Consider the following 23,019-nt stretch of genomic DNA (forward strand, 5'->3'; position numbering starts at 1 on the left):
AACCTGCGTGTATCTCCCCCAATATTCATCCTTCCTGGCTCTGAGGTCAGAAATCGTACTTGCTTGGCTCTTTAATCAATCCGGTCCTTACCCCCTTCTTTGCACCCATATCCCCGCCCCCAAGTCGGCTTCTACCCAATGTGGAGACTCGACTTGGCCCCCTAACTCCTGACCAAATCCGTTTCTTCGCTCGGCTAAGCATCTGCACCGCCCCTTCCCACTTGCTCCGCCAATCGCTTGTCTTGGCCCCGCCTCTTTCGGCTCATCCATTCTCACACCGTCAATCCGTGCCTTAATGTCCCGCCCCCTGACGGCCGGTTCCGCCAATCCCTGTCCTTGGGAAGTGTGGCCGGGTATCCTGAGGCCCTAGGGGTCGCGCCGGAGGCGGGTGGAGGCGGAAGTGGCGGCGCCGGGCTCCCGAAGTAGGAAGAAGCCGGGGCTGCAGCCCGAGTGGAGCGGCTGGAGCAGGCGCGGTCGCGGCGCCATATTGCGGCCCTAAGCGGCCACGACCGAGTCATGGCTGAGACCTACGGTGAGGATTCGGGGCGTAAGCTGCGGTCGGGTGTCCGGGCCCTGGAAGGATGCGGCCTGCGGGGATGGGGCGGGGCTTTAGGCAGGGGGCGGGGTCTGGTCTGGGCAGGGCCTAGTGGTGCTGGGAGGGGTTTAGTGGGTCTGAGGCTGAGCTTAATCGATTTGGGCGGGGCCTGCGGGTCTGGTTGTGTATTTAATAGTTTGGGGCGGGGTTTGAGGGAGGCCCATCTTAATGGATCAGGGTGGGCATTGAGGGAGTGGGTGGGCCTTAAAATGTCGGGGTGGAGCTTGCGTGGTTGGGCAGGGCTGAATAGCAGGGATCGAGTTTGATGGGCTAAGGGTTTCCTGAAGGGATGCTCTGGACCCTGTGACTGCTATGGCTTGAGAGGTCTGGAATGGGGTTGGGGATGAGTTGTCTTTGAATTATGGGGTGGGACTAGTGGCAAGGGGTGGGCTTCAGAATAGGGGCAGGGGCTAGCGTAGAGAAAAAGGAAGGAGGGACTTAGAATTAGAAAATCAGGATGGATGGATAGGTGGGAGGACAGGGTGCAGTAGAAAGATCACTGGTTGAGGAGTCAGAGGGAGCAGCATTCATTTAACAAATAGAGAAAAGCATAGGCAACAAATACAGAGACCCTGAGGCGGGGGAAGCAGCTTGTCATCTTCAGGAGCAGACTGAAAGCCAGAGGCTAGAGTGGAATTAATGAGTCAGAGTGGTAGGAGGTGAAGTCCTGAGGGACAAGGGTAAGATTGTAGTCCTCGATAAAAGAGGCCTCAGCAATGTAATAGCCAAGATCTTGGACTCTGGAGCCAGCTGGCCTGGGTTTGTTACCAGCTTTGCCTAGCTGGGGGCCTTGGGCAAGTTAGCCTTTCTGGCCTCAGTTTTTCATCTGGAAAATGGGATAATTATTAGTACAACTCCCTCATAGAATTTTCCCAAGGATTAAGTGATTTGTTGAGGTAGGCAAAGAACTTCAGAACAGTGTCTGGTACATGGTAAACATTATATAAGAATTTTCTATTTTTGTTACCCACTACTCTGCTTGTGTTTGTTTCTCTCCCTGTAACTTATTGGCCTCTTGGTTTCCATATTTTCTCCTGAATGTTTCTCTTTGTCTGGATTTTCCTGATTTTGGCTCCATCTGCTCAGACTTCCTCTTCAAATTCCTGGTGATTGGCAGTGCAGGAACTGGCAAATCATGTCTTCTTCATCAGTTCATTGAGAATAAATGTGAGTGTCTGGGAGTGGTCCCGGGGGCACTGGATGACGGGTATGGGCATGGTGTGAATAAGTGGGCAATGGTTGGATGGGCAGGGGCAGAACTGCCCATAGATACAACTCCAGTGCTGGCTGGCTGCCTGGCCATTGCTATGATGTATTCTCTTTGCTAGTTCCTCCTTGAGCCTCAGTCTTCCTAGAAATGAGAATGGGTTGAGAGGGCCTTGGAGGACAGGGAATCCTCTGAGCTCCTACACTGCCTCTTTTTGCCCTCCCACTACTCCCAGTCAAACAGGACTCCAACCACACGATCGGAGTGGAATTCGGATCCCGGGTAGTTAACGTGGGTGGGAAGACTGTGAAACTGCAGATTTGGGACACAGCTGGCCAGGAGCGGTTTCGGTAAGTGGGCTGGGCTCCCAGGGAGAGAGAGAGTGGGGGTGGGGGTGGGGATGGGGGAGGAGAGAGGAGAGGAAATGGGAGAGAGAGGTGTTCAGAGACACTTGGAGATACAACAACCATAGGAGCAAGGGGCTACTGAGAGGGCAGGCCAGGCAGAGGGAGAAAGGCAGAGATTGAGTAGCAAGTATATAGAGCCAAAGAGAGGAGGAGTCTGGAGACAGGATGACAGAGACGGGGAGAAAAAGAGACTGAGAAAGAAGCATAATAAAGGATGAGAGAGCCAGGGAGAGACCAAGTCTGAAGAGAAAGATACCTGGGTGGGCACCAGCGGGTAGAGATGGAAAGAGAGTGACTAAAACAGAAAGAGAAAAGGACACTTGAAAGAGATAAATAGAGAAGGAGAGAGAGACAGAGACTGAGAAGAAGAGAAAGATAAATGAGACAGAACAAAGATGCAAAGGGGGATAGGGATAGCAGAGAGATGGAGAAATCTCTGTATTGGGGCAGAGAGAGTAATGACTAGAGCTCAGTGCACAGTGTGTCTTCAGGAAATGTGTGGAGAAAGGTGATAGACATATAGAAACCCTGAGTCAGAGGAAGAGACAGAAGAGAAACAAGGGAATGCAGTCCATGAAGCAGGGCTGCTAGGTTAATAGTCATGTGTTAGTTTACTGTGTGAGCCGCACAGACGCCAGGCCAGAGGCAGGGGCGAAGGAAACAGGTGTGTGACACAAACTGGGTTTGCAGTAAGTGCTCAATAAATGCTGCAGAATGTTTGCATGAGTTTTGGGGGTCCCAGACTGGTGGCACAGGGTGATGCAAACAATTGGCCACACTGGGAAGGGGGCCTCCCCCAGACACAGCAGAAGTAGTTGCAGAGCATCTGGCCAAGACTAGGCAAAAGGGACATGACAGAAAATCTTGAATGAATGAATGAATGAATGGTGAGCATGAGTGAGACAGAGACAGAATAGAGATTTAAACAAACACACACACACAACAGAGACAGAGAGAAAGACAGACCAATGAAGGAATATAGAAATACTGGGACACAGGAGAGTTAAAGACAGAGAAAGACTCAGAGGCAGACAAAGAGCTAAGTGATGCAGAGGTTGAGGGAGATAGTGACTGTGAGACAGAGAGGCGTTGTAGTGAGACCAGATCGTGCCAGGTTTTGGGGGAAGGGCTAGCAGTGAAGGGGGCCTCCAAACCACCAGAGGGAGGCAGTCGTGGGGCAGACCCCAGCCTGTAAGGTGACTGGGAACCCCTCGCCCCCCAGGTCTGTGACACGGAGTTACTACCGAGGGGCGGCTGGAGCCCTGCTGGTGTACGACATCACCAGGTAGGCGTGTGACATGGATGGGGTAGGATCTGGGTGGCCCCTCTCCTGCACCTACCTTCCTTTTTTCTTCTTTTCCACAGCCGCGAGACTTATAACTCGCTGGCTGCTTGGCTGACTGACGCCCGCACCCTGGCTAGCCCCAACATCGTGGTCATCCTCTGTGGCAACAAGAAGGACCTGGACCTGGAGCGAGAGGTCACTTTCCTGGAGGCCTCCCGCTTTGCCCAGGAGAACGGTGAGAGCCATAGGGTGAGCGACGGGCGGGGACAGTCCCCTGGGGCCGTGGACCTTCTGGCTCTCTCTGGCCGTGTCCAGCAGGAGAATGTGGAGGTTTAGAGAGGTCTGAGTTCAAATCTGAGTGTTGCCACATGTGTATCATGTGACTGCTCTGGTCCTCGGTTTGCTTGTCTAGAAAGTGGGGCTCACAATGTTTCTGCCTCACATCCGGCATGCTGGTTAAGGGACATGGTTCATGGAAAGCCTTTAGCACCACCTGATGGAGTGGGTACTTGATAATGCTGACTGCTAAGAAGGTTTCCACCACCATGACGAGGGCACAGGGTATTGGTGTAAGCTAAATACTGCAAACTCCAATGGCCCTAGGGGACAGGCGTGTTTTGTGATTAAAGGGGATAGGTCGGGATTGACCCACGTTAGCAGGCACTGGCATCAGTGGATTTTAACTGACAGCCTGTTAAAAGGTATGCAAGCCCTAACCGGTTTGGCTCAGTGGATAGAGTGTCGGCCTGCGGACTGAAGGGTCCCAGGTTCGTTTCCGGTCAAGGGCATGTACCTTGGTTGCAGGCACATCCCCAGTGGGGAGTGTGCAGGATGCGGCTGATCGATGTTTCTAGCTCTCTACCCTATCCCTTCCTTGCTATAAAAAATTAATTTTTATATTAAATTTTTATAAAAATTAAATATATATATTAAAGGTATGCAAGTACAAACCCATTTGAAAATATTGTGTTGGCCAAATATCTGCTGGCTTAGGGACTGTTCATGTTCTTCCAGTTTGTAACCTCCAGGGTTAGAGGAAGTTTTGCCATCAGAAAAATGGGAGTTTCAATCCTGGCTCTTAATTTACTTTGAGGCCTTGTCACATGACTGATGGGTGAACTGTAGGGGACCTGGGCCTTGCTAGATGGTGCTAAGGACATGGTGATGGAGACAGCCGTGGGCCTAGCTCACAGTCCAGGGTGGGGTAGGTGGGCAGGCAGGTGCATTTCCAGACAGTGATAACCCAGAGGGGTCAGGACCGGGCTGGGGGAGACACAGGGGCCCATGGGAGCCTGAGGAGGCACCTGACCCATCCTGGGAGGTCAGTGAGGACTTTCTGGGGGAGGAGATGTGTGGTCTGAGCTCTGAAGGAAGAGCTAGGTGAGTACCTGAGGAGAAGTGCACTCATGGCAGGGGAATGGTGTGTATGTACAAAGGCCAGGAGTGAGAGCTAAGGTGGCATGTTTGAGGAACAAGTGAGGCAGCAGGTCAGGGCTGGAGTGGAGGCTGGGGATTGACTGAGTCCCTGACCTGAGCGTCTGCTTCTAGAACTGATGTTCCTGGAAACCAGTGCTCTCACAGGGGAGAACGTGGAGGAGGCTTTCCTGAAGTGTGCCCGCACCATCCTGAACAAGATCGACTCAGGTGAGGCCGGCTGACCGGAGTGGGGGTGGGAGTGGAAGGTAGGCGCCGGAGGTTTCCAAGGATCCGTCCCATCCTGACCTCTCCCCTCGCTCCCAGGTGAGCTCGACCCGGAGAGGATGGGCTCAGGCATTCAGTACGGTGATGCGTCCCTTCGCCAGCTGCGGCAGCCTCGGAGTGCCCAGGCCGTGGCCCCTCAGCCCTGTGGCTGCTGAGACCTGCGGAGCCAGGTGGGATACTGGGGACTCGGGCACTGCAGGGGTGGTCTCCTGGCAAGGGGGAGTATGGACGGAGACAGACACACAGAAAAGGAAAGGTGACAAGAGAAACGGTGAAAGAAAAATGCAAAAACACTTGAGTTAAAAGGGACCATCTTCCCGCCCATGGGACGTTTGGTCTGGATCTCTGACCCTCCCATTCATAGTTCATCAAATACTCATTGAGCATCTACTATGTGCCAGGCCCTGTTTAAGCCACTCATGAAGCACAAAATCCCTGCCTTCAGCCAGCATGGCTCAGTGGTTGAGCATTGACCTATGAACCAGGAGGTCATGGTTCGATTCCTGGTCAGGGCACATGCCGGGGTCGTGGGCTAGATCCCCAGTGTGGGATGTGCAGGAGACAGCCGATCAATGATTCTCTTTCATTCTTTCATCATTGAAGTTTCTATTTTTCTCTGCCTTCCTCTCTGAAATCAATAAAAATGTGTTTTTAAAAATCGCTGCCTTCATGGAGAAGACAGACAATGAACAAGATACATAAGTAAAGCATATAGTCATTAGGGAGATAAGAGCTATGCAGGGCAAGGAGGGGTGGGACTGGAGGAATGGAATTTTGAACAGAAAGATAAGGCAAGGTCCTACTGAGAAGGTGACTTTTTTTTTTTAATCCTCAACCAAGGATATTTTTTCCATTGATTTTTCTAAAGGGAGTGGAGGGGAGGGTGGAAGGGATGGAAAGAGAGAGAGAAACCTTGATGTGAGAGAGAGAGAGATACTGATTGGTTGCTTCCCTCACTCGCCCCAACCTGGCTGGGGAGTGAACTTGAAACCCAGATAATGTGCCCTTGACTGGGAATCAAACCCGAGACCTTTTGGTCTTTGGGCTGATGTTCTAACTACTAGGCAAACCGGCCAGGGCGAGAAGGTGACTCAAAGAAGGTAAGGGAGAGAGTTATATGGGGATCTGAGGAAAGAGTGTTCTAGGCAGAAAACAGCTAGTGCAAAGGCCCTGTGGTAGTGCTATGCCTGGCATGAGTGAAGAACACCAAGGAAGCTCATGTGACTGGAGTAGAGAGTGTGTGTGTGTGTGTGTGTGTGTGTGTGTGTGTGTGTGTGTTGAGGGGGTGGTACAGCAGGAGAAGAGGTCAGAAGTGGAGGGAAGCAGATCATTTAGGGCCTTGTGAGCCACAGGGAGGACTCTGGCTTATAGGCTGGATGGGGTGGGAGCCAGAGGAGGGCTCTGAGCAGAGGAGAGATGGGAACTCATTTGGGTGTTCATAGGGTCCCTCTTACTGCATACAGTGGGCGACTGTGTGGAGGGCATGGTCTGAAGACCAGTGAGCAGGCTACTGCAAAGTGAAGATGAGAGGTGATGGTGGACAATACCCTCACCTGGGGAGAGGAGGGCAGAGGGGGTGTTGAAGTGTGTATAGGTTCTGTATCCTCCCTGGTTTCTGTCTCCAGTCTTGTGCCCTCTTGATGTAGCACATCCTATCCTGTCCCTCTTGCTTAAAACCATTCATGGCCCCCAGGGTCCATGGGACACAGCTGAAGCTCCTCAGCCTGATGTTTGACTCTGCATCTCTTTCCACCTCTCAGGCCACTGTAGCCACACTAAAGCTTTTGTATGTTTTAGGTCTTGCTCATTTTGCTGCTTCTGCCAGGAGCACTATTCCTTTCCTCCTTTCCATACTTCCTCCCTCTCCTTCAGGAAGCCTTGTTTGTTTGAAACGACTTGACAGGCTGGCAAGATCCTGCAGGGTTTGTCCCATCCTGACTTCTCTAGGGTGTGACTGTCTTCCCAGTGCTCCCCTCTGCGCCTCATGCCCACTTCCCCTCCCAGCCATCGGTAGTTCCAGAGTGGCTGTGGGGAAAAGGGGTTATACTGGATATGTTTTGAAGGCAGAACCAACGCTATTTCCTGATGGATGTATATGGGATTTGAGAGAGGAGTCCTGGGTAAGTTCTTTTTTCCATCCAGGCCTTTCCATCTGCTGTGCCTCGGTTGGGTGTGCCTGTCCTCCTGCCTCCTTTCTCACACCAACTCCTACTCCTCATCTGGTCTCTGCTGACGTGACTCATCCTGCAGGAACCTTTATCCCAGGCAGGGTCACTCCCTCTAGCTGGTGGTCTCAACTTATTTGTACAGCATTTGTCTTCTCCATCTGAGAAGGAAGGAAGGTGACAGATCACAGACTCCAGAGCCAGGCTGCCTGCATGTAAACTCTGACTTTCACTTCACAGCCAGGTGACTCTGATTTAACCTTGTGCCCTCATTTCCTCAGTAGCAGTATCTGCCTCAGGTGGATGTTGAGAAGATAGCTAATTCATGTAAAGTGTTTAGAACAGGGACCTGCACTTAGTAAAGACTCAGAAACAAGGCTGTTTATTCTTTTTCTTCCTTTTATCCCTTTAAAGACTTTGGCTATGCAGAAATGAATGTGTATACTCTTCACCATCCCTCTCCCCCAGGGCTTAGCCCAGGGTCTGTTTCAGGGTTTGCTCTCAAGGAATCGAATATAGTAAGATGATGCTTTTTCTTTTTCTTTGCTTTTTAAAATATATATATATTCTTTACAGAGAGGAAGGGAGAAGGATAGAGAATTAGAAACATCGATGAGAGAGAAACACCGAACAGATGCCTCCTGCACACCTCCTACAGGGGATATGCCCGCAACCAAGATACATGCTCTTGACTGGAATCGAACCTGGGACCTTTCAGTCTGCAGGCCAACGCTCTATCCACTGAGCCAAACCAGTTAGGGCAAGATGATGCTTTTTCACTTTGTTGACTGCAATCTGCTATAGGAAATACATGTTGATTTAGTACAGTTACACACATATAAAACTGAAACATGTTTTCTTAGCACCGATATTCTTTTTTATTTATTTAAATAATTGAGGTGATATTCATTCATATAAGATAAATCTAGCCATCTTAAATGTGTAATTCAGTACTTGCACAAGATTGTGCAACCACCACCCCTGTCTCATTCCAAAACATTTCATTACCTTCAAAGGAAACTCCTTACCCATTAAGCAGTCACTCCTCATTCTCTCCAGCCTCTAGCACCCACTCATCTGCTTTGTATCTCCATGGACCAATCCTATATAGTGAAAGTCTAATATGCTAAGTGTCTGACCGTTCAACCAGTTGCTATGACATGCACTAACTACCAGAGGGCTGGGTCCAGCAGATCTGGACTAGGCGAGATGGGCTGGACACGCCCTGGATCCTTCCCGCCCTCCCTCCCCAGCCTGATTGTGCCTGGTGGGTCCCCTGGCCTGGCCTGCACCCTCTCACAATCCGGGACCCCTCAGGGGATGTTGGAGAGCCAGTTTTGGCTCGATCCCTGCAGGTCAGACTGAGGGACCCCACCAGTACACCCAGTCCTCTAGTTATTACATATGATGCACTCTGATATTTTCTATGTATTCCATTTTATTCTTTTAAAAATGTTTTTATTGATTTTAGAGAAAGGGAGAGGGATAGAGAAATAGAAACATCAATGAGAGAAACACATGGATAGGCTGCCTCCTGCACCTCCCCCTACTGGGGATTGAGCCTGAAACCAGAAACCGAAATGGAGGCCTCTTGGTTTATGGATTGATGCTCAACCCATTGGACCACACCGGCTGGGCCCTAGGACTCTTTTATTCTTTTTCAATCAAAGATTGGTCAAGGCCCACCAAACTGATTTCCCATCCCATTAATCCAACATTGGATTAATCACCTGGAGATCTTTAAAAGCTACTGATGCCTGGGCCTTACCCCAAAGATTGATTCTGAAGTGACTTCAGGATTCCTGGAAGCTCCCAGACATTGATATCTGTAACAGAGCAAGAACCACTGACTGGATGTGTCTCCTCAGTTTAGAAAGCCCTGGAATAAGACCTGGAGTCTGGGTGATCCAGGAGTGTAGGAGTTACATAGAGATACAATGGTGGGGACATGAAATTCAGACACTGAGTTACCTTTTTATAGAGTCCAGAGGAAAGCTCTCTGAGGAAGCAAGGAAAACCCTCATAGAGAATCCCACAAATTACATGCAGATGAGATATAGAAAGTCAGATAATGTAGAAACTCTTGGAGAGAGAGAAAGGTATGGAGAGACAGACACTGATAGGAGGGCAGAAAGATACCCAGAAATGAGACAGACACAGCTGGGCAGAGCCAGGATCCTTCCAGTTCACCTTACACTTTTCTTTCAGCTCACCTGTTCTCCAGGACCAGCCCTGTCCTTCTGAATGGGGTCCAGACCTAGGCCCCGGGAGGCCAAGTCCCTCACCTGGCCCCAGAGAAGCTGCCCTGATACCTGCTCCCCTTCCCTGGCCTGGTTGGGCCTGGCTGAGGGGCAAGACTGAGCCATGGGGGAAGGGGGAATCCGTACCTGCTGCTGCTTCCTCCGTCTTGGCTACCCCTTACCCCCATCAAACTCCTGACCATTCTCAAAGAGTTCCCAAAGCCTGTGACCAGGGCCTTTTGGCCCCAGCTCCCTGCCCTGCCATTGCGAGTACGAGTTATTTATTACCTGAAGGCTTACTTCTCCACTCCCATAAAGCATTGTTTATACTTGTGTCTTGGCCTCCATCATTTTGGGATGGCAGGGAGGGAGGGGAGGCAGAAGAGATATCTGATGGAAGAATGAGTATCATGGTGCTTGGGGTCATGTTTCTGGGTCAGACATGGTGTGGGGATACACCATGACTCAGGTAGGTGCCTGTTCTAGAAGGAGTCAGTCACTGCACATTTTATGACAGTGTGCACTGAAGGCCTACATATATAATACCTATGTCCCTGTGTTTGTGCCATTACTGATGGTATCTGTTGGAATATGTGCTGCTTGTGTGTGTGTGACACTTATTTGTGATAATTCTGTGTCCTCAGTGGTTGTATTCATGAGGTTGTTTGGGACATTGAATAAAAGGAATAAGAATTTAGGCCTGTGGGTGATACCTATACATGCCTGTGCCTGAAAGCCTGGGCAGTGTCTGATTTGCATGTGTGCCTCTTAGGTCTTTGTGTGTGTGTGTGTGTGTGTGTGTGTGTGTGTGTGTGTAAATATTTTTTAATTGATTTCAGAGAGGAAGGGAGAGAAACATCAGTGATGAGAGAATTATTGATTATTCTCCACGCCCCTCACTGGGGATGGAGCCCACAACCAGGATATGTGCCCTGAACAGGAATTGAATGGTGGCTTCCTGGTTCTTAGGTCTTTGCTCAACCACTGAGCCATGCCCGGTGGTCTTTGCGTGTTTTGATGTGAATTTGACTCCTTTGATACACCATGAACCCTTTCTGTATGTATGTGGGACTTTGTGCAACCTGGACTCACGTGCATACTGAATCCAGTCCAGTATGTTACCTTGTGTTCAGGTGAACCTAGGACACCTCATGCTCTGTACACCACCAACTGCTTAACCACCCTCAAGTCTGCTTTAACCCGCAGGGAAGGCCTGCGTCTCTGTTCCACCTAGGGGAGGAAGAGCGGGTGGGCATTTAAATAGACCTCCCTTCTGGGTGTGTGACAGACCTAACACAAGCCTCCCAGGCTCAGTCGCCTAAAATGTTCTTAAAAGGTGAGGCTGTCATGCAAGTATCTTCTCTGCATGGCTTTCCTAGGTTACTTTATTCTGACACTTGTGAGGGGACAGGGCGGAGTGGGTCGCGACATGTCTGCACATCCATTCTATTCCGAGCTCCAAGGACATTCCGCACGCACTGTTTTCCTCCGTTATATAAAGGCCTTACATAAATTATTGCTGGTGTGTTAATTTACATATATTTCCCAACTACCTGCGCCGACATTACTCAATGTCTGATCCCTGTTCTTGAGCTGTGAGAAGGTGGAGCTGTAAATGACATCGAAGATTTGCGCGGCACATATCGACCCCGCTACTCGTTCCGCAGCGTCCTCGGCTCTGAGAAGAGGGACTTGTCCATGTAGATAGGCTTATTTGCATACCCCTCCAGTGTCATTTGCATAATGTTTGCCGAAACTTCTCCGGTTCAGCCCTTTCTAATCCCGTGTCTCCTCTCGCGCTAAAGGGGAGGGGCGTAGAATTCAAATGAGCCTCGTGTGGGTGGGCCCCCCTCCCTTCGGAGTGGCTGTTCTGAACGCCCAGGCCCCGCCCCGCGCGGCCCGCGCCTGCGCACCGCGTCCTCGGCCCGGGTGCGGTCACGTCCCCACCCCGGGAGGCGGGGGCGGGGCGTCGGGGGCGGTGGGGGCGGGGTATGGCGAGCGGAGCGGCGCAGGGCGGCTGGAACAAACGGCGGCGCCGGGGTCGCAGGAAAAAGCTCGGTGAGGGGAGCTCGCGGAGGGCAGGGAGCGGGCGGGAGGGCGCTGGAGTCGGGGCGCCGGCGCGGGCCGGGCGGGGCGGGGGGCGCGCGGCGGCCCGCGGTGGCGGAGCCGGGCGACCCTGCGGAGGGCGGAGTGGGGGGAGGGCGTGGGGGAGGGAGCGCGCGGCAGGCACGTTGGGCGCCCGCCGCGGCGGAGGCTGAGGTGGCAGCAGGAGCGCGAGCCTGGCGGGGGGGGTGGGCAGGGGTCCGAGCAGCCCGCAGCCCTGCCTCCGTTGCCAGCTGCGCCCCGACCCGGCCTCCGCGCTCGCACCGACCGGAGCTGGTTGGTAGGGGGCGCTCGTTTCCCCCTAGTTCGGGCCCGAGTGCGCGAACCCTTATCCGCCCTTCTCTGTCGCTGGGAGCCCGTCTCCTGCGATTCCCTTCCGTCCGTCTGTCTCAGGACCTCCCTTCCGTCTGGATGTGTGTCAGCCCCCAACAGGCTTCCTCTCGTTGGGGTAAGGTCGACCCCTCCACCCCGGTCTGTCCGGCTCTCTCAGGCCCGCCCTCCCAGCTTTTCCCTGGTTTTTCTCTGTCCTCCCCCTCCCCCCACCCCTTCTGTTTTTTTGTTTTTCCTTTCTCTGGACTCCCCAGTTTCCTCTCTCTGTGGACCCCCACATTCCCTGTGTCTCTCTGGAGCTCCCTGGCAGATGACCCCTCTAGGTCTCTGCTCCCCACTCTCCCCGGTCCTTTTCTATTCAGGCCCCTCCCTCTTTTCTGTTTGTCTGTCTCAGGCTGAGGTTCTCTCCCCTCGCCCCACCGCAGTCCTGTCTTGGGACATCCACCCAGCTTTACTCCTCCACCTGTCCTCACTGACTCTTGTCTGTCAGTGACCTCCGCCTCCCAAACCCCCAAATTCCCAGGGTCTTCTCCCCCTAGTGGGCTGTTTTTTTGGTCTCAACATTCAAGTTTCTCTGCCTTTTTACTGTTCCTCCATCCTTCACCCTTTCCCCATCCGCTGCTTCTAGCTCCTCAAACATATCTCTCTCTCTCTCTCTCTCTCTCTCTCTCTCTCTCTCTCTCTCTCTCTCTCTCTCTCTCTCTCTCTCTCTCTTATTTCTCTTTCTCCAGAAACCCTGGCACGTCCCTTCCCAAGACCCTAGGGACAGCAGAGGACCTGGGGACCAGCGAGCACCCCCAGGGCACAAGAAGAGCCGCTGCCACCTGCCCTGCCTCACCCTGCCCCACGCCAGGCCCGGCCCGCCCTGCCGCCCCGGCCCCCAGCTGCATCAAGTGGAGGAGGAGGAGGCAGCGGAGGAGGGTGGCATCATGGGCCCAGGCCGTGCCCTCCATGCCAGGGGGATGAAGACGCTGCTGCCATGGACAGCCCGTGCCAGCCCCAGGCCCTGAGTCAGGCTCTCCCTCCATTGCCAGGTTCTGTGTCAGAGCCCTTGGAGCCTGGCCGGTCCAGGATGGGGGTGGAGAGCTACCTGCCATGTCCCCTGCTACCCTCTTACCACCGTCCAGGGGCATCTCCTGAGGCCTCAGCAGGGAGTGGGATCCCCAGAGCCACAGCCACTTCCACCTCAGCCAGCCCCCTGCTGGAGGGCTTTGGTGGGCAGGGTGGTGGCGAGCTGCAGCCGCTGCAGAGTGAGGGTGCCGCGGCACTGGTCACCAAGGGCTGCCAGCGGCTGGCAGCTCAGGGCGCCCGGCCGGAGGCCCCCAAGCGGAAATGGGCAGAGGATGGTGGAGATGCCCCCGCGCCCAGCAAGCGGCCCTGGGCCAGGCAGGAGAACCAGGAGGCGGAGGGGGAGGGTGGCCTGGGCTGCAGCAATGGCAATAGCCATGGCCGTGGTGAGGCCAGTGCCCGCTTGAGGGCAGAGGAGCTTCCTGCTGCACCTGAGCGCTTGGCCCTGGACTATATCGTGCCCTGCATGCGGTACTATGGCATCTGTGTCAAGGACAGCTTCCTGGGGGCGGCGCTGGGTGGCCGAGTGCTGGCCGAGGTGGAGGCCCTGAAGCGGGGCGGGCGCCTGCGTGACGGGCAGCTCGTGAGCCAGCGGGCCATCCCACCACGCAGCATCCGTGGGGACCAGATCGCCTGGGTGGAAGGCCACGAGCCCGGCTGCCGCAGCATCGGGGCCCTCATGGCCCGCGTGGACACCGTGATCCGGCACTGCACTGGGCGGCTAGGCAACTACGTCATCAATGGGCGCACCAAGGTAAGGCTGCCCGGCACACTCATTGGATGCCTCGTCCTCTGAGCACCAGGGGGTTTGGAGACACTTCTGGGGTCACAGAAGGGCTTAGGCAGCTTCAGTGGAGGGGGTGTTAGAATTCTTTTGGGCTTTGACTCCCTATGGGGACTCTATAGAGTCTGTGTGCTTTCTTCCTGTGGCCACAGCGTGTGCACCTATAAACCAGGGTTTTGCAGTGCTTTTTGGTCTTACCAGGGCTTCTCTTGAAGAACCTGAGGGAGCTAACATTCATAGCCCCACACATGTGCATGGGCCATGGTGGGGTTCACAGGCTCCTGATGTCCATATAGGTGTTCCTGACTTCGTCTGTCTGTCCACACCTGTCCCTGTCTTCATCCCTTTCATCTATCACACTATCTGCTGGCTCTTCCATCTAATCCATTCTGTCCCCATCTGTCTCTGGCCGTCCACTCGGTCTCCCAGCCAGGAGAACCAGGGGTTGGAGGGTGGCGGGTGGCGGGTGGCAGTAGGTAGCAAGGTCAGTGCCAGGCTGAGGGAGGAGGTGCTGCCTGCTGCTCCTGGTGCTGGACTACACTGTGCTCTGTGTGGGAGCTCATCAAGGACAGCTTTCTGGAGGTGGCACTGGGGAGTGATGTGCTGGCTGCGGTGGAGGTCCTGCCCCGTCATTCCCATTTAACTCCATCCTAGTCCCTGTTCTCCATCCTATCTGCCCATCACTGTATCCCTGTCTGGCTCTGACCTGTTCCTTGACTACCTGCCTTTGTGTCTCTTCTTGGTCCCCTTTTCTTTAGAGTAGCAGTCACTAACTTTTTAGGGCCCTGAGCCTTTCTGAGAATCTGCCATTTTACATTGTTGTCTTAAGAACAATGCTGATTTGGTTGGAGTTCATGGGCAGTTGTCAGGGCCCCCTGGGCCTCCAGCTGCCCATTCTGGAATCTGGGCCAGGAGCTCTGCACTGGACAGTGGTCCGTAGGGCCTTTCAGGCCTGCTGACACGGTAGTTCTCTTCATGGAAGGTGTGAGGGCCCTGGCCTGGAGCCCAAGGCTTGGTGTTGTTTGGAAAAGGCTCTGTGGGGAGTGCCCACTGCACCATATCAGTGATGCTGGCTGATGGCACAGGCTGGCTGTGTTCTGCCCTTTGGGCTTGAGGCTGTGCTCCTGATGTCCCCTCCCTCCTCTCTTAGATCCCATCTCCCACTCTGCCTCTGTGCAGCTTCCCTCTCAGGCTGGAGCTGCTCCGGAACCAGGGCTCCCCTGGGGCCAAGGCCAGTATCCTCTCCACCCCAGCTGGAACTTGTCCTACTTCCCTCTCCCTCCTGTTACTTGATAGCTGGAGAGCCTGAGGCGGCGCCTCCCTGGGCTCGCAGGGGAGATTAGCGGAGTTTCCCTGGCCACAGGGTGCTCAGCAGCCTCACATCAAGTTTCCTATCTTTGCAGGTTGGGGGTTAGACCACAAGAGCTGATGGCCCAGGGCAGGACACTGCTCGGAGCCTTTGCTCATCCACGGGATAGGAAAACCAGGTTAAGCCTCCAGCAAGTCTGTGATGTGTTTTTTTTCTTTTTTGGGGGAGGGGGTGTAGGAAGGACAGATCTCTTCCCTTTTGGTGCCTTGGATATGGTTGTAGACAGGGCTCTGGCTAGAATTGGGGGGTGGGTGACTCCCAGGAGGTAAACCAGGGAAGTATCCTGGGAGGTAAGCCAGGCTGGACTGAGAAGGGAGGGGAGGAGAGTTCCTCTCAGACCCTCCCCTGCCCCAAGAGACAACCACTCCAGGCTTCCAGCTTTCAAAGGGCAGCACCTGGGCTCCCTCCCCAGGCTCTGCAGTAAGACGGTGTAGGGTGGTGGGGTGGGTGACCACAGTGGTGATGGGGGCACTGATTGCTTTGGATCATTCTAAGTGGAGTGCCTGTGTTCTCCTGTCTTCCCTCCTCTTCCTCTCTGGTCCCTCTGCTCAGTTGGCCCGTAGGTGGGAGAGAGTTGACTCCCATTGGCATCCGGGACTACCAGAGAGGGCCTGGCTGCTTTGATTTGCCCCTTTAACAGGAGCTCGGGGGTGGGGCCTGCTGTCATTGGCTCAGTCTCCAGCTTCTGATTTGAGTGTGTGTGTGTGTGTGTGTGTGTGTGTGTGTGGTGGGGCTCTGGGCACATTGTGTGTGTGTGTGTGTGTGTGTGTGTGTGTGTGTGTGGTGGGGCTCTGGGCACATTGTGTGTGTGTGTGTGTGTGTGTGTGTGTGTGTGGTGGGGCTCTGGGCACATTGTGTGTGTGTGTGTGTGTGTGTGTGTGTGTGTGTGTGTGTGGTGGGGCTCTGGGCACATTGTTACCAAGAGTCTTTAACTCCTCAGTGTCCTGGCTCTGATCCCAGCTGTCCCTTCCGAGGTGGAAGGGTGAGGAACAGATTTCCACATTCCCATGTCACTTTGTCCCTTTCCCTTGTGGGCGAGGAAGTAGGTGCTTCTCGGGGGCCAGAGTAGGCTTCCGTCCTCCACTCCCTGTGGTGTGTGTATGTGGGGAGAAGGGTGGCCTTAAAGGGCCTGTTTCTGTGCCTAGCCTTGTGTACAAGTCCTGTTCCGTGCCAGGCTCCAGGTGGGAGGTCCTGTGTGAGGTGCACAGGGAGGAGCCATGAAGGCTCTGAGGCCCGGAGGAGTGCTCTCTGGCAGCAGCGTCCTCCTGGGCCCTGGGAGACAGGCTGGCCCTGGGCTTCTACGGGGCTGCCTGCTGGGCCAGTACTAGGTAAACAAGCACCTGTGTGTTCATCTCTGAGGGATGGAGTGGGAAATCAGCCAGGTGCCTTTAGCTAGAGTACTCCAGGCCAGCCCAGAGGCCTTGGGAAGAGGTTGGCCTGGTCAGAGAATAGGCAGGAGGCCGGAGAGGTTGGTGTCCTTGTAGGCTGTGGTCAGGAATTTGTATTTTTTAAAAAATATATCTATTAATTTCAGAGAAGGGAGAGGGAGAGAGAAATAGAAAGTGACTCACTGATTCTCGGCCCCCAGGGCCACAGCTAGTTCTTTCCTCCTGGTGAGGTGCTTGCTCAGAGCATTGACCATTGTGTGTGGAGTGAACAGTGCAGAGAAGGTACTCCTGACCCTGGGGCCTGCTCTCTGCTGTGCCCTGTGCCGCCCGAAAGAAGAGTGCTCTCCGCTGCTGGATGGCCTACCTGGCGGCAGCTCTTCCGGCCTCTTTTCTAGGGCAGGTGCTGTGGTGGATCAAGTGCACAAGTTCACACAAGTTCAATGCAGAGTGGTTTACAGTCATGCTGGGTGAGCCTGGCGAATGATGTGTTGGGAGGAGGCCTGGGCAAGCTGTTTTAGCATCCTTTGTTGTTGTTGTTAATCCTCACCTGATATTTAAAGAGAGTGGAAGTGATGGGGAGAGACACAAAGAGAGAAACATACATCGATTGGTTGTCTCCTGCACACACCTTAGCCAGGTATTGAGTCTGCAACCAAGGTACATGCCCTGACTGGAATCCAACCAGGACCTATCAGTCCACAGGCCGATGCTCTAACCACTGATCCTTTTAAAAATACTACCTAATAAAAGAGTAACATGCAAATTAACCATCACTCGGCTACACCCACAAACCAATCAGAACGAATATGCAAATTAACCCCAACCAAGATGGCTGTGGCCACAGAAGGCAGGAGGGAGGCTCGGCAGAAGCCAAGCTGGCCTAAGCCTCCACTCAAGGCTACAAAGTTTCAATTGTAGAAGTTAAATAAATTCGGGATGCCAGGGCGTCTGCTTGGGTTGCTGGGGGGCGAGGCCAGCCTGCAAACCACCACAGGCCCCTTGCTCAGGCCGCCCCACGCCCCAAGGGAACCCCCACCTTCATCTGGGACACCCTTCAGGGCAAACCAACTGGCCCCCACCTGTGCACCAGGCCTCTATCCTATCTAATAAAAGAGTAATAGCAGATTGACCATCAATAGCTGCCCCCATGTGGACACAAGATGGCCACCACAAGATGGCCAGCAGGGGAAGGCATTTGGGAGGCACCAGGCTTGCAAGGGAGGGCAGTTGAGAGGTGATCAGCCCTGCAGGAGAGAGCAGTTAGGGGTGACCAGGCTGGCAGAGGAGGGAAGTTGGGGACAAACAGGCTGGCAGGGGAGCAGTTAGACATCAATCAGGCTGGCATGGTAGTGTTTAGGGGCAATCAGGAATTGTTGGGAGGCGAGCAGTTGGGAGCCAGCAGTCCTGGATTGTGAGAGGAATGTCTGACTGCCCATTTAGGCCCAATCCCATCTGGGCCTAAACGGGCAGTCAGACATCCCTCAAGGGGTCCCAGATTGGAGAGGGTGCAGGCTGGGCTGAGGGACTCACACACCCCCTCCCTGGCCCCATGCACGAATTTTGTACACCGGACCTCTAATGTATATATATATTTTTTTTTACTGATTTCAGAGAGGAAGGGAGAGACAGAAACATCAATGATGAGAGTCATTAATCAGCTGCCTCCTGCATGCCCCCCACTGGGGATTGAGCTTGCAACCTGTGCATGTGCCCTTGACTGGAATCGAACCTGGGACCCTTCAGTCCACAGGCAGACGCTCTATCCACTGAGCCAAACTGGCCAGGGCACCATTGATCCTTTTGATCAGGAATGTTTATCTCAGGGCTGTCTTCCCCCGTGAGGCCTATAGGTTCAGCTGAGTGTTCGTGGGAGTAGCGGCCAGCAGTCTGACCTGGCCTCTGAGTCGAGATGTCAAGACAGATGGTCCCGAGCTGGGGAGGAGTTGGAGGGGCTTCGAGTCAGTGCTTCCTTATTTACCTCATCCAGCCCTTTTAATGGCTTTGGGCAGAGGGTAGGGCTGGGACTTTTTAAAAAAATGTGATTTCAGTCTGTACTTTGGCTTTCTATCATGTGGCAGGCACCATGCTGGATGCCTTCTCTTTATATCTTGTTCAGTTTCCACAACAACCTGTGAAGTAGCTGTCAGTTCCATGTCATGGATGAGGAGCCTGAGACTCCTCTTTGATTTTTTTTTATTCTTTTTTTTTTTTTTTTTTTAATATTTTATTGATTTTTTACAGAGAGGAAGAGAGAGGCATAGAGAGCCAGAAACATCGATGAGAGAATCATCGATCAGCTGCCTCCTGCACCACCCCTACGAGGTACATGCCCTTGACCGGAATCGAACCTGGGATCCTTGAGTCCGCAGGCCGACGCTCTATCCACTGAGCCAAATCGGTCTCTGCTGAGACTCCTTTTTCTTACCGCTTCCCCTCACATCCCAGCTCGTGTGGCAGCTCTAAATAAACCTGTGTGTTAGGTCTGTAGGGACACCTTGGCTGTTTACTCACACCACATCCACCTTTTCCTCAGCTCCTTGATGAGAAAAACAGGCCCTATGTGGCTAGGCTCAGACCTCAGCATGGTCAGGGCTGGCCAGGGCAGGGGCAGCCGTCAGGGAGAGGAGGTGAGAACCTTATGGCTAGACCTGTACACACAAAAACCTGTACAAGACCTTGAATTGGTCCTATTAGATCTGTGTTGTCAGGAACCTCCAGAGTTAGATTCTCAGAGGGGTTAATGCCCTTGCTGTAAACAGAGCAGGTGTTATTAGCCCCATTATATAGATGAGGCAGTTGAGGCCTGCTAAGGTGATAGGATTATCTAGGGTTACCCAGCAAGTTATCCTTGGAATTGGGATTAGATCTCAGGTTCTAGTCACACTCTAGGCTTTGACACCTGTTTAAATATGTAGGAGACATAATTTACTTAGCCGGCATCATTGTGGTCAGGCACAGTGGTTCTCACCATTGCTGTGCATTAGAATTAGCTGGGGGACCTTTAAAAATTCCAGGTTCCACATACGTGAGAACTTTTTATTTTTTAAAATATATTTTATTAACTTTTTACAGAGAGGGAGAGAGAGGGATAGAGCGTTAGAAACATCGATGAGAGCCGAGACCGGTTTGGCTCAATTGATAGAGCGTTGGCTTGGGGACTGAAGGGTCCCGGGTTCGATTCCGGTCAAGGGCATGTGCCTTGGTTGCGGGCATATCCCCAGTGGGGAGTGTGCAAGAGGCAGCTGATCGATGACTCTCTCTCATCGATGTTTCTAACTCTCTATCTCTCTCCCTTCCTCTCTGTACAAAATCAATAAAATATATTTTTTAAAAAAAAAAAAAAAAAGAAAGAAACATCGATGAGAGAGAAACATCTATCAGCTGACTTCTGCACACCTTCTACTGGGGATGTGCCCGCAACCAAGGTACATGCCCTTGACCAGAATCGAACCCAGGACCCTTCAGTCCGCAGGCCGATGCTCTATCCACTGAGCCAAACAGTTTAGGGCCATACATGTGAACTTTTAAGGTGGGCCTGGCATCTGTCACAGGTGGTTCCACTGCATCCAAGGGCGAGAACCCCTGGTGTGGGCTATGAGGCCACATTGCTGACTCCAGAAAACAGACACTGGTTTTATTCTGCTGAAATGTCTGAGGTGGGTCTGGTTATCTTTAAAAATGAAACCCTCAGTTCCTCATTAAGCTCCTTCTGGATTCCAGCTCTAGGGGTGGTGGTGGTGTGGTGTGGTGTGGTGTGGTGTGGTGTGGTGTGGTGTGGTGTGGTGTGTGTGGTGTGGTGTGGTGTGTGGTGTGTGTGATGTGGTGTGTGTGTGATGTGATATGGTGGTGTGGTGTGGTGTGGGTGTGGGGTAGGGTGTGGTGTGGGGGTGTGGGGTGTGGTGTGGTGTGGTGTGGTGTGGTGGTGTGGTGTGGTGTGTATGTGATGGGCTGTTGAGACCCTGGAGCTGTCGTTTCTGGTGGATGGGGGCTTGGCTAAAAAAGGTGAAAGTTTGGACACCTGAATCAAAATGAGGAGCAGGGAGAATTGAAAAGAGGAGGTAATGGCTGCTTCCTCAACTATGTCTGCTTAGCCCCAGTAAAGTACTTCCATCTGTCTCTGCTAGGCCATGGTGGCGTGTTACCCAGGCAATGGGCTGGGGTACGTGAGGCACGTTGACAATCCCCACGGTGATGGGCGCTGCATCACATGTATCTATTACCTGAATCAGAACTGGGACATCAAGGTAGGGTGTGGGGGTGGGGATGGGGGTGGTATGGTGTGCATCCACTTGGGTTTCCACTTCCAGCTCAGCTTCTAACCTCTGGTTCCTCTTCTCTACCCACATGGGGGTGGGGCAGTCTGGCCCCTGGCCCCTCCTGGAGAATGGCACCTCCTTTCTAGCTGTGTGGTAGCAAAGGCCCCTCCTTCGAGGAATAGTGCAGTCGGCCCAGGCCATGGCATAATGAATCCTCCCCTCTATTTCCTGTCTTTAATAGCTTCCTGCCCATCTCCATGGTGATGCAGACTCTAGGTTGGCATTCATGTTTAGGAGGCTGAATGGTGGGAGGGAGTGCTGTGTGCAGCTGCTATGCCCTGGTGGGCTCCTGGGACAGTCAGTGCCAGCCTCCTGCCTCAACCTCTGGTCTGCCCTCAGGTGCACGGCGGCCTGCTGCAGATCTTCCCTGAGGGCCGGCCTGTGGTAGCCAACATTGAGCCACTCTTTGACCGGCTGCTCATTTTCTGGTCTGACCGGCGGAACCCCCATGAGGTGAAACCAGCCTATGCCACCAGGTATGACCCATACTTCTGGGATATGCTCAGGAATTCCCCCGAATGACAGGACAGGTGAAGTACTCAGCGGGGACCTAGGTGGGAGCAGAACCAGGCTCAGGGTAGGCTCTAGTGTCACTGATGTGGTGGCTGGAACTGAAGAAAAGTCATCTCTAACTGCCTTCTGGCACTGCTCTGGTCCTCAGGTACGCCATCACTGTCTGGTATTTTGATGCCAAGGAGCGAGCTGCCGCCAAAGACAAGTATCAGCTAGGTACCTGCTTCCCAAATGGTGTCCCCTCCCTCAAGTCCTTCCTATTCCACAACTTCACCAGGGCTCTAGCTATCTCATCCACTTCCGGTTTTTACTAAGTTTTTTCCCTTAGTAAGGCTGCCCTTTCCCTTACCTCTGCCCACCTTTCCAAGTCAGCCACTCTCCTGCATGAGCCCCATCTCTTCTGGTCCTCCTCCCCTTCCCAGCTTTTTCACAGCCTCTTAGTCTTATTCCTGTTGCCTCATGATCTCCTGTCTCCCTCCCTCCCACCAGCATCGGGACAGAAAGGTGTTCAAGTACCTGTATCTCGGCCGACTACGCCCACCTAGTGGTCAGCCCCAGAGCTGCATGGACAGAGGACTTGCCTTGATTTCAGGAGAGCCTTGGGCTGGTGCTGCCTGGCCAGCAGCCTACCAGTCTTGGTGCCTGCTCCTACCCCGCCACCGCTGCTGCTTCCGACTTTGCCTATGTCCTGCCCGGTGTGGAGAGTTCCCTTAGTTGCTGAGGACCAAGCAGGGGAGAGACCTGTGCTGCCCTGTGATGGGAGCTGGGGCTGTGACCTGGGCAGGGGCAGTGCCCGGGAGCTACCGTTACTAGTCATGCTCCTCAGGTGGGGAGAGCTGGAAGGGAACATGGTCACCTCCCACCAGGATGCAGGATTTGGGATTGAGGTGAGTCATGGCCTCTTGCTGGCAAAGGTTTGTGGGGGGAGTATCTGCAAGCCCCCTCACTCCTCCAGCTTAGAATGTGAAATGACTCCCAACCCTCTGGGCCATGGCACCCTTGGACTAGGCTGCCGCTGCTTGGGCAGGTAAAAGGTGCTGGGAGGAGTGTGGGTGTGAAAGTCCTGTCAGCCAAGAAATAAAAGTTTACCTCAGAGCTGCACGTATCTGACTCCCCCTCTTCCTCTTGGCAATGACACGCCTCCATCTGCAATCCAGGGCCTTGGTTAAACAAAGGGGTAAGAAGGTCTGCGTGTCAGCAGAGAGTGGCTTGGGGGAGGGAGGGAGGACATTACCCAGGCCTGGTGCACTGCAGGGTGAGGTCTTTGTTGGTGGGGCTCCACAAGGAGCAGACAGAACCACTGCAGAATGGCGGTGAAGAGGAGGAGGATCTGATCAGGCCAGGCCTGCACCCAAGTACATCCACCTTCCTGGGGACACAGACTCATATAAACACCCCATGTATCTAGGCTCTGCCCAAGCAGGCCCCCTTTCTGTGTGGCCCATAACGGGGCAAAGGACATGAACAAACTGGCCCTTATCCAGGAACTTGGTGGACTTGAAACAGTATGGATTCCTGAATTCGATAGGGTCCCCTGTGCAGACACAA

The 23,019-nt window shown here is 53.5% G+C and overlaps 2 protein-coding genes across 5 annotated transcripts; both read left to right on the forward strand.

Annotated features, from left to right (window-relative positions):
- The first annotated feature begins 394 nt into the window (after positions 1 to 394).
- RAB4B (RAB4B, member RAS oncogene family) lies at positions 395 to 9,929 on the forward strand. Its single transcript, XM_084860981.1, has 8 exons — positions 395 to 532; positions 1,682 to 1,762; positions 2,038 to 2,152; positions 3,432 to 3,494; positions 3,575 to 3,729; positions 5,043 to 5,138; positions 5,235 to 5,365; positions 9,569 to 9,929. Exons 1-7 carry the CDS (start codon positions 517 to 519, stop codon positions 5,348 to 5,350), a joined length of 642 nt encoding a protein of 213 aa, XP_084717107.1. The 5' UTR covers positions 395 to 516; the 3' UTR covers positions 5,351 to 5,365; positions 9,569 to 9,929.
- Positions 9,930 to 11,560: 1,631 nt separating this feature from the next.
- Positions 11,561 to 22,566, forward strand: EGLN2 (egl-9 family hypoxia inducible factor 2). Of its 4 annotated transcripts, none has more exons than XM_084860962.1 (6): positions 11,561 to 11,658; positions 12,765 to 13,855; positions 20,767 to 20,886; positions 21,298 to 21,434; positions 21,620 to 21,687; positions 21,961 to 22,566. In XM_084860962.1, exons 2-6 carry the CDS (start codon positions 13,013 to 13,015, stop codon positions 22,014 to 22,016), a joined length of 1,224 nt encoding a protein of 407 aa, XP_084717088.1. In that variant the 5' UTR covers positions 11,561 to 11,658; positions 12,765 to 13,012; the 3' UTR covers positions 22,017 to 22,566. The 4 variants fall into 4 exon arrangements, with proteins under 4 accessions (XP_084717088.1, XP_084717090.1, XP_084717091.1 ...); XM_084860963.1 differs by lacking the exon at positions 11,561 to 11,658 and adding an exon at positions 11,845 to 12,151; XM_084860964.1 differs by lacking the exon at positions 20,767 to 20,886.
- Positions 22,567 to 23,019: the final 453 nt, after the last annotated feature.

This window comes from Pipistrellus hanaki (assembly GCF_964339955.1).
Source record: "Pipistrellus hanaki genome assembly, chromosome: 15".
Classification (NCBI taxonomy): Eukaryota; Metazoa; Chordata; class Mammalia; order Chiroptera; family Vespertilionidae; genus Pipistrellus; species Pipistrellus hanaki.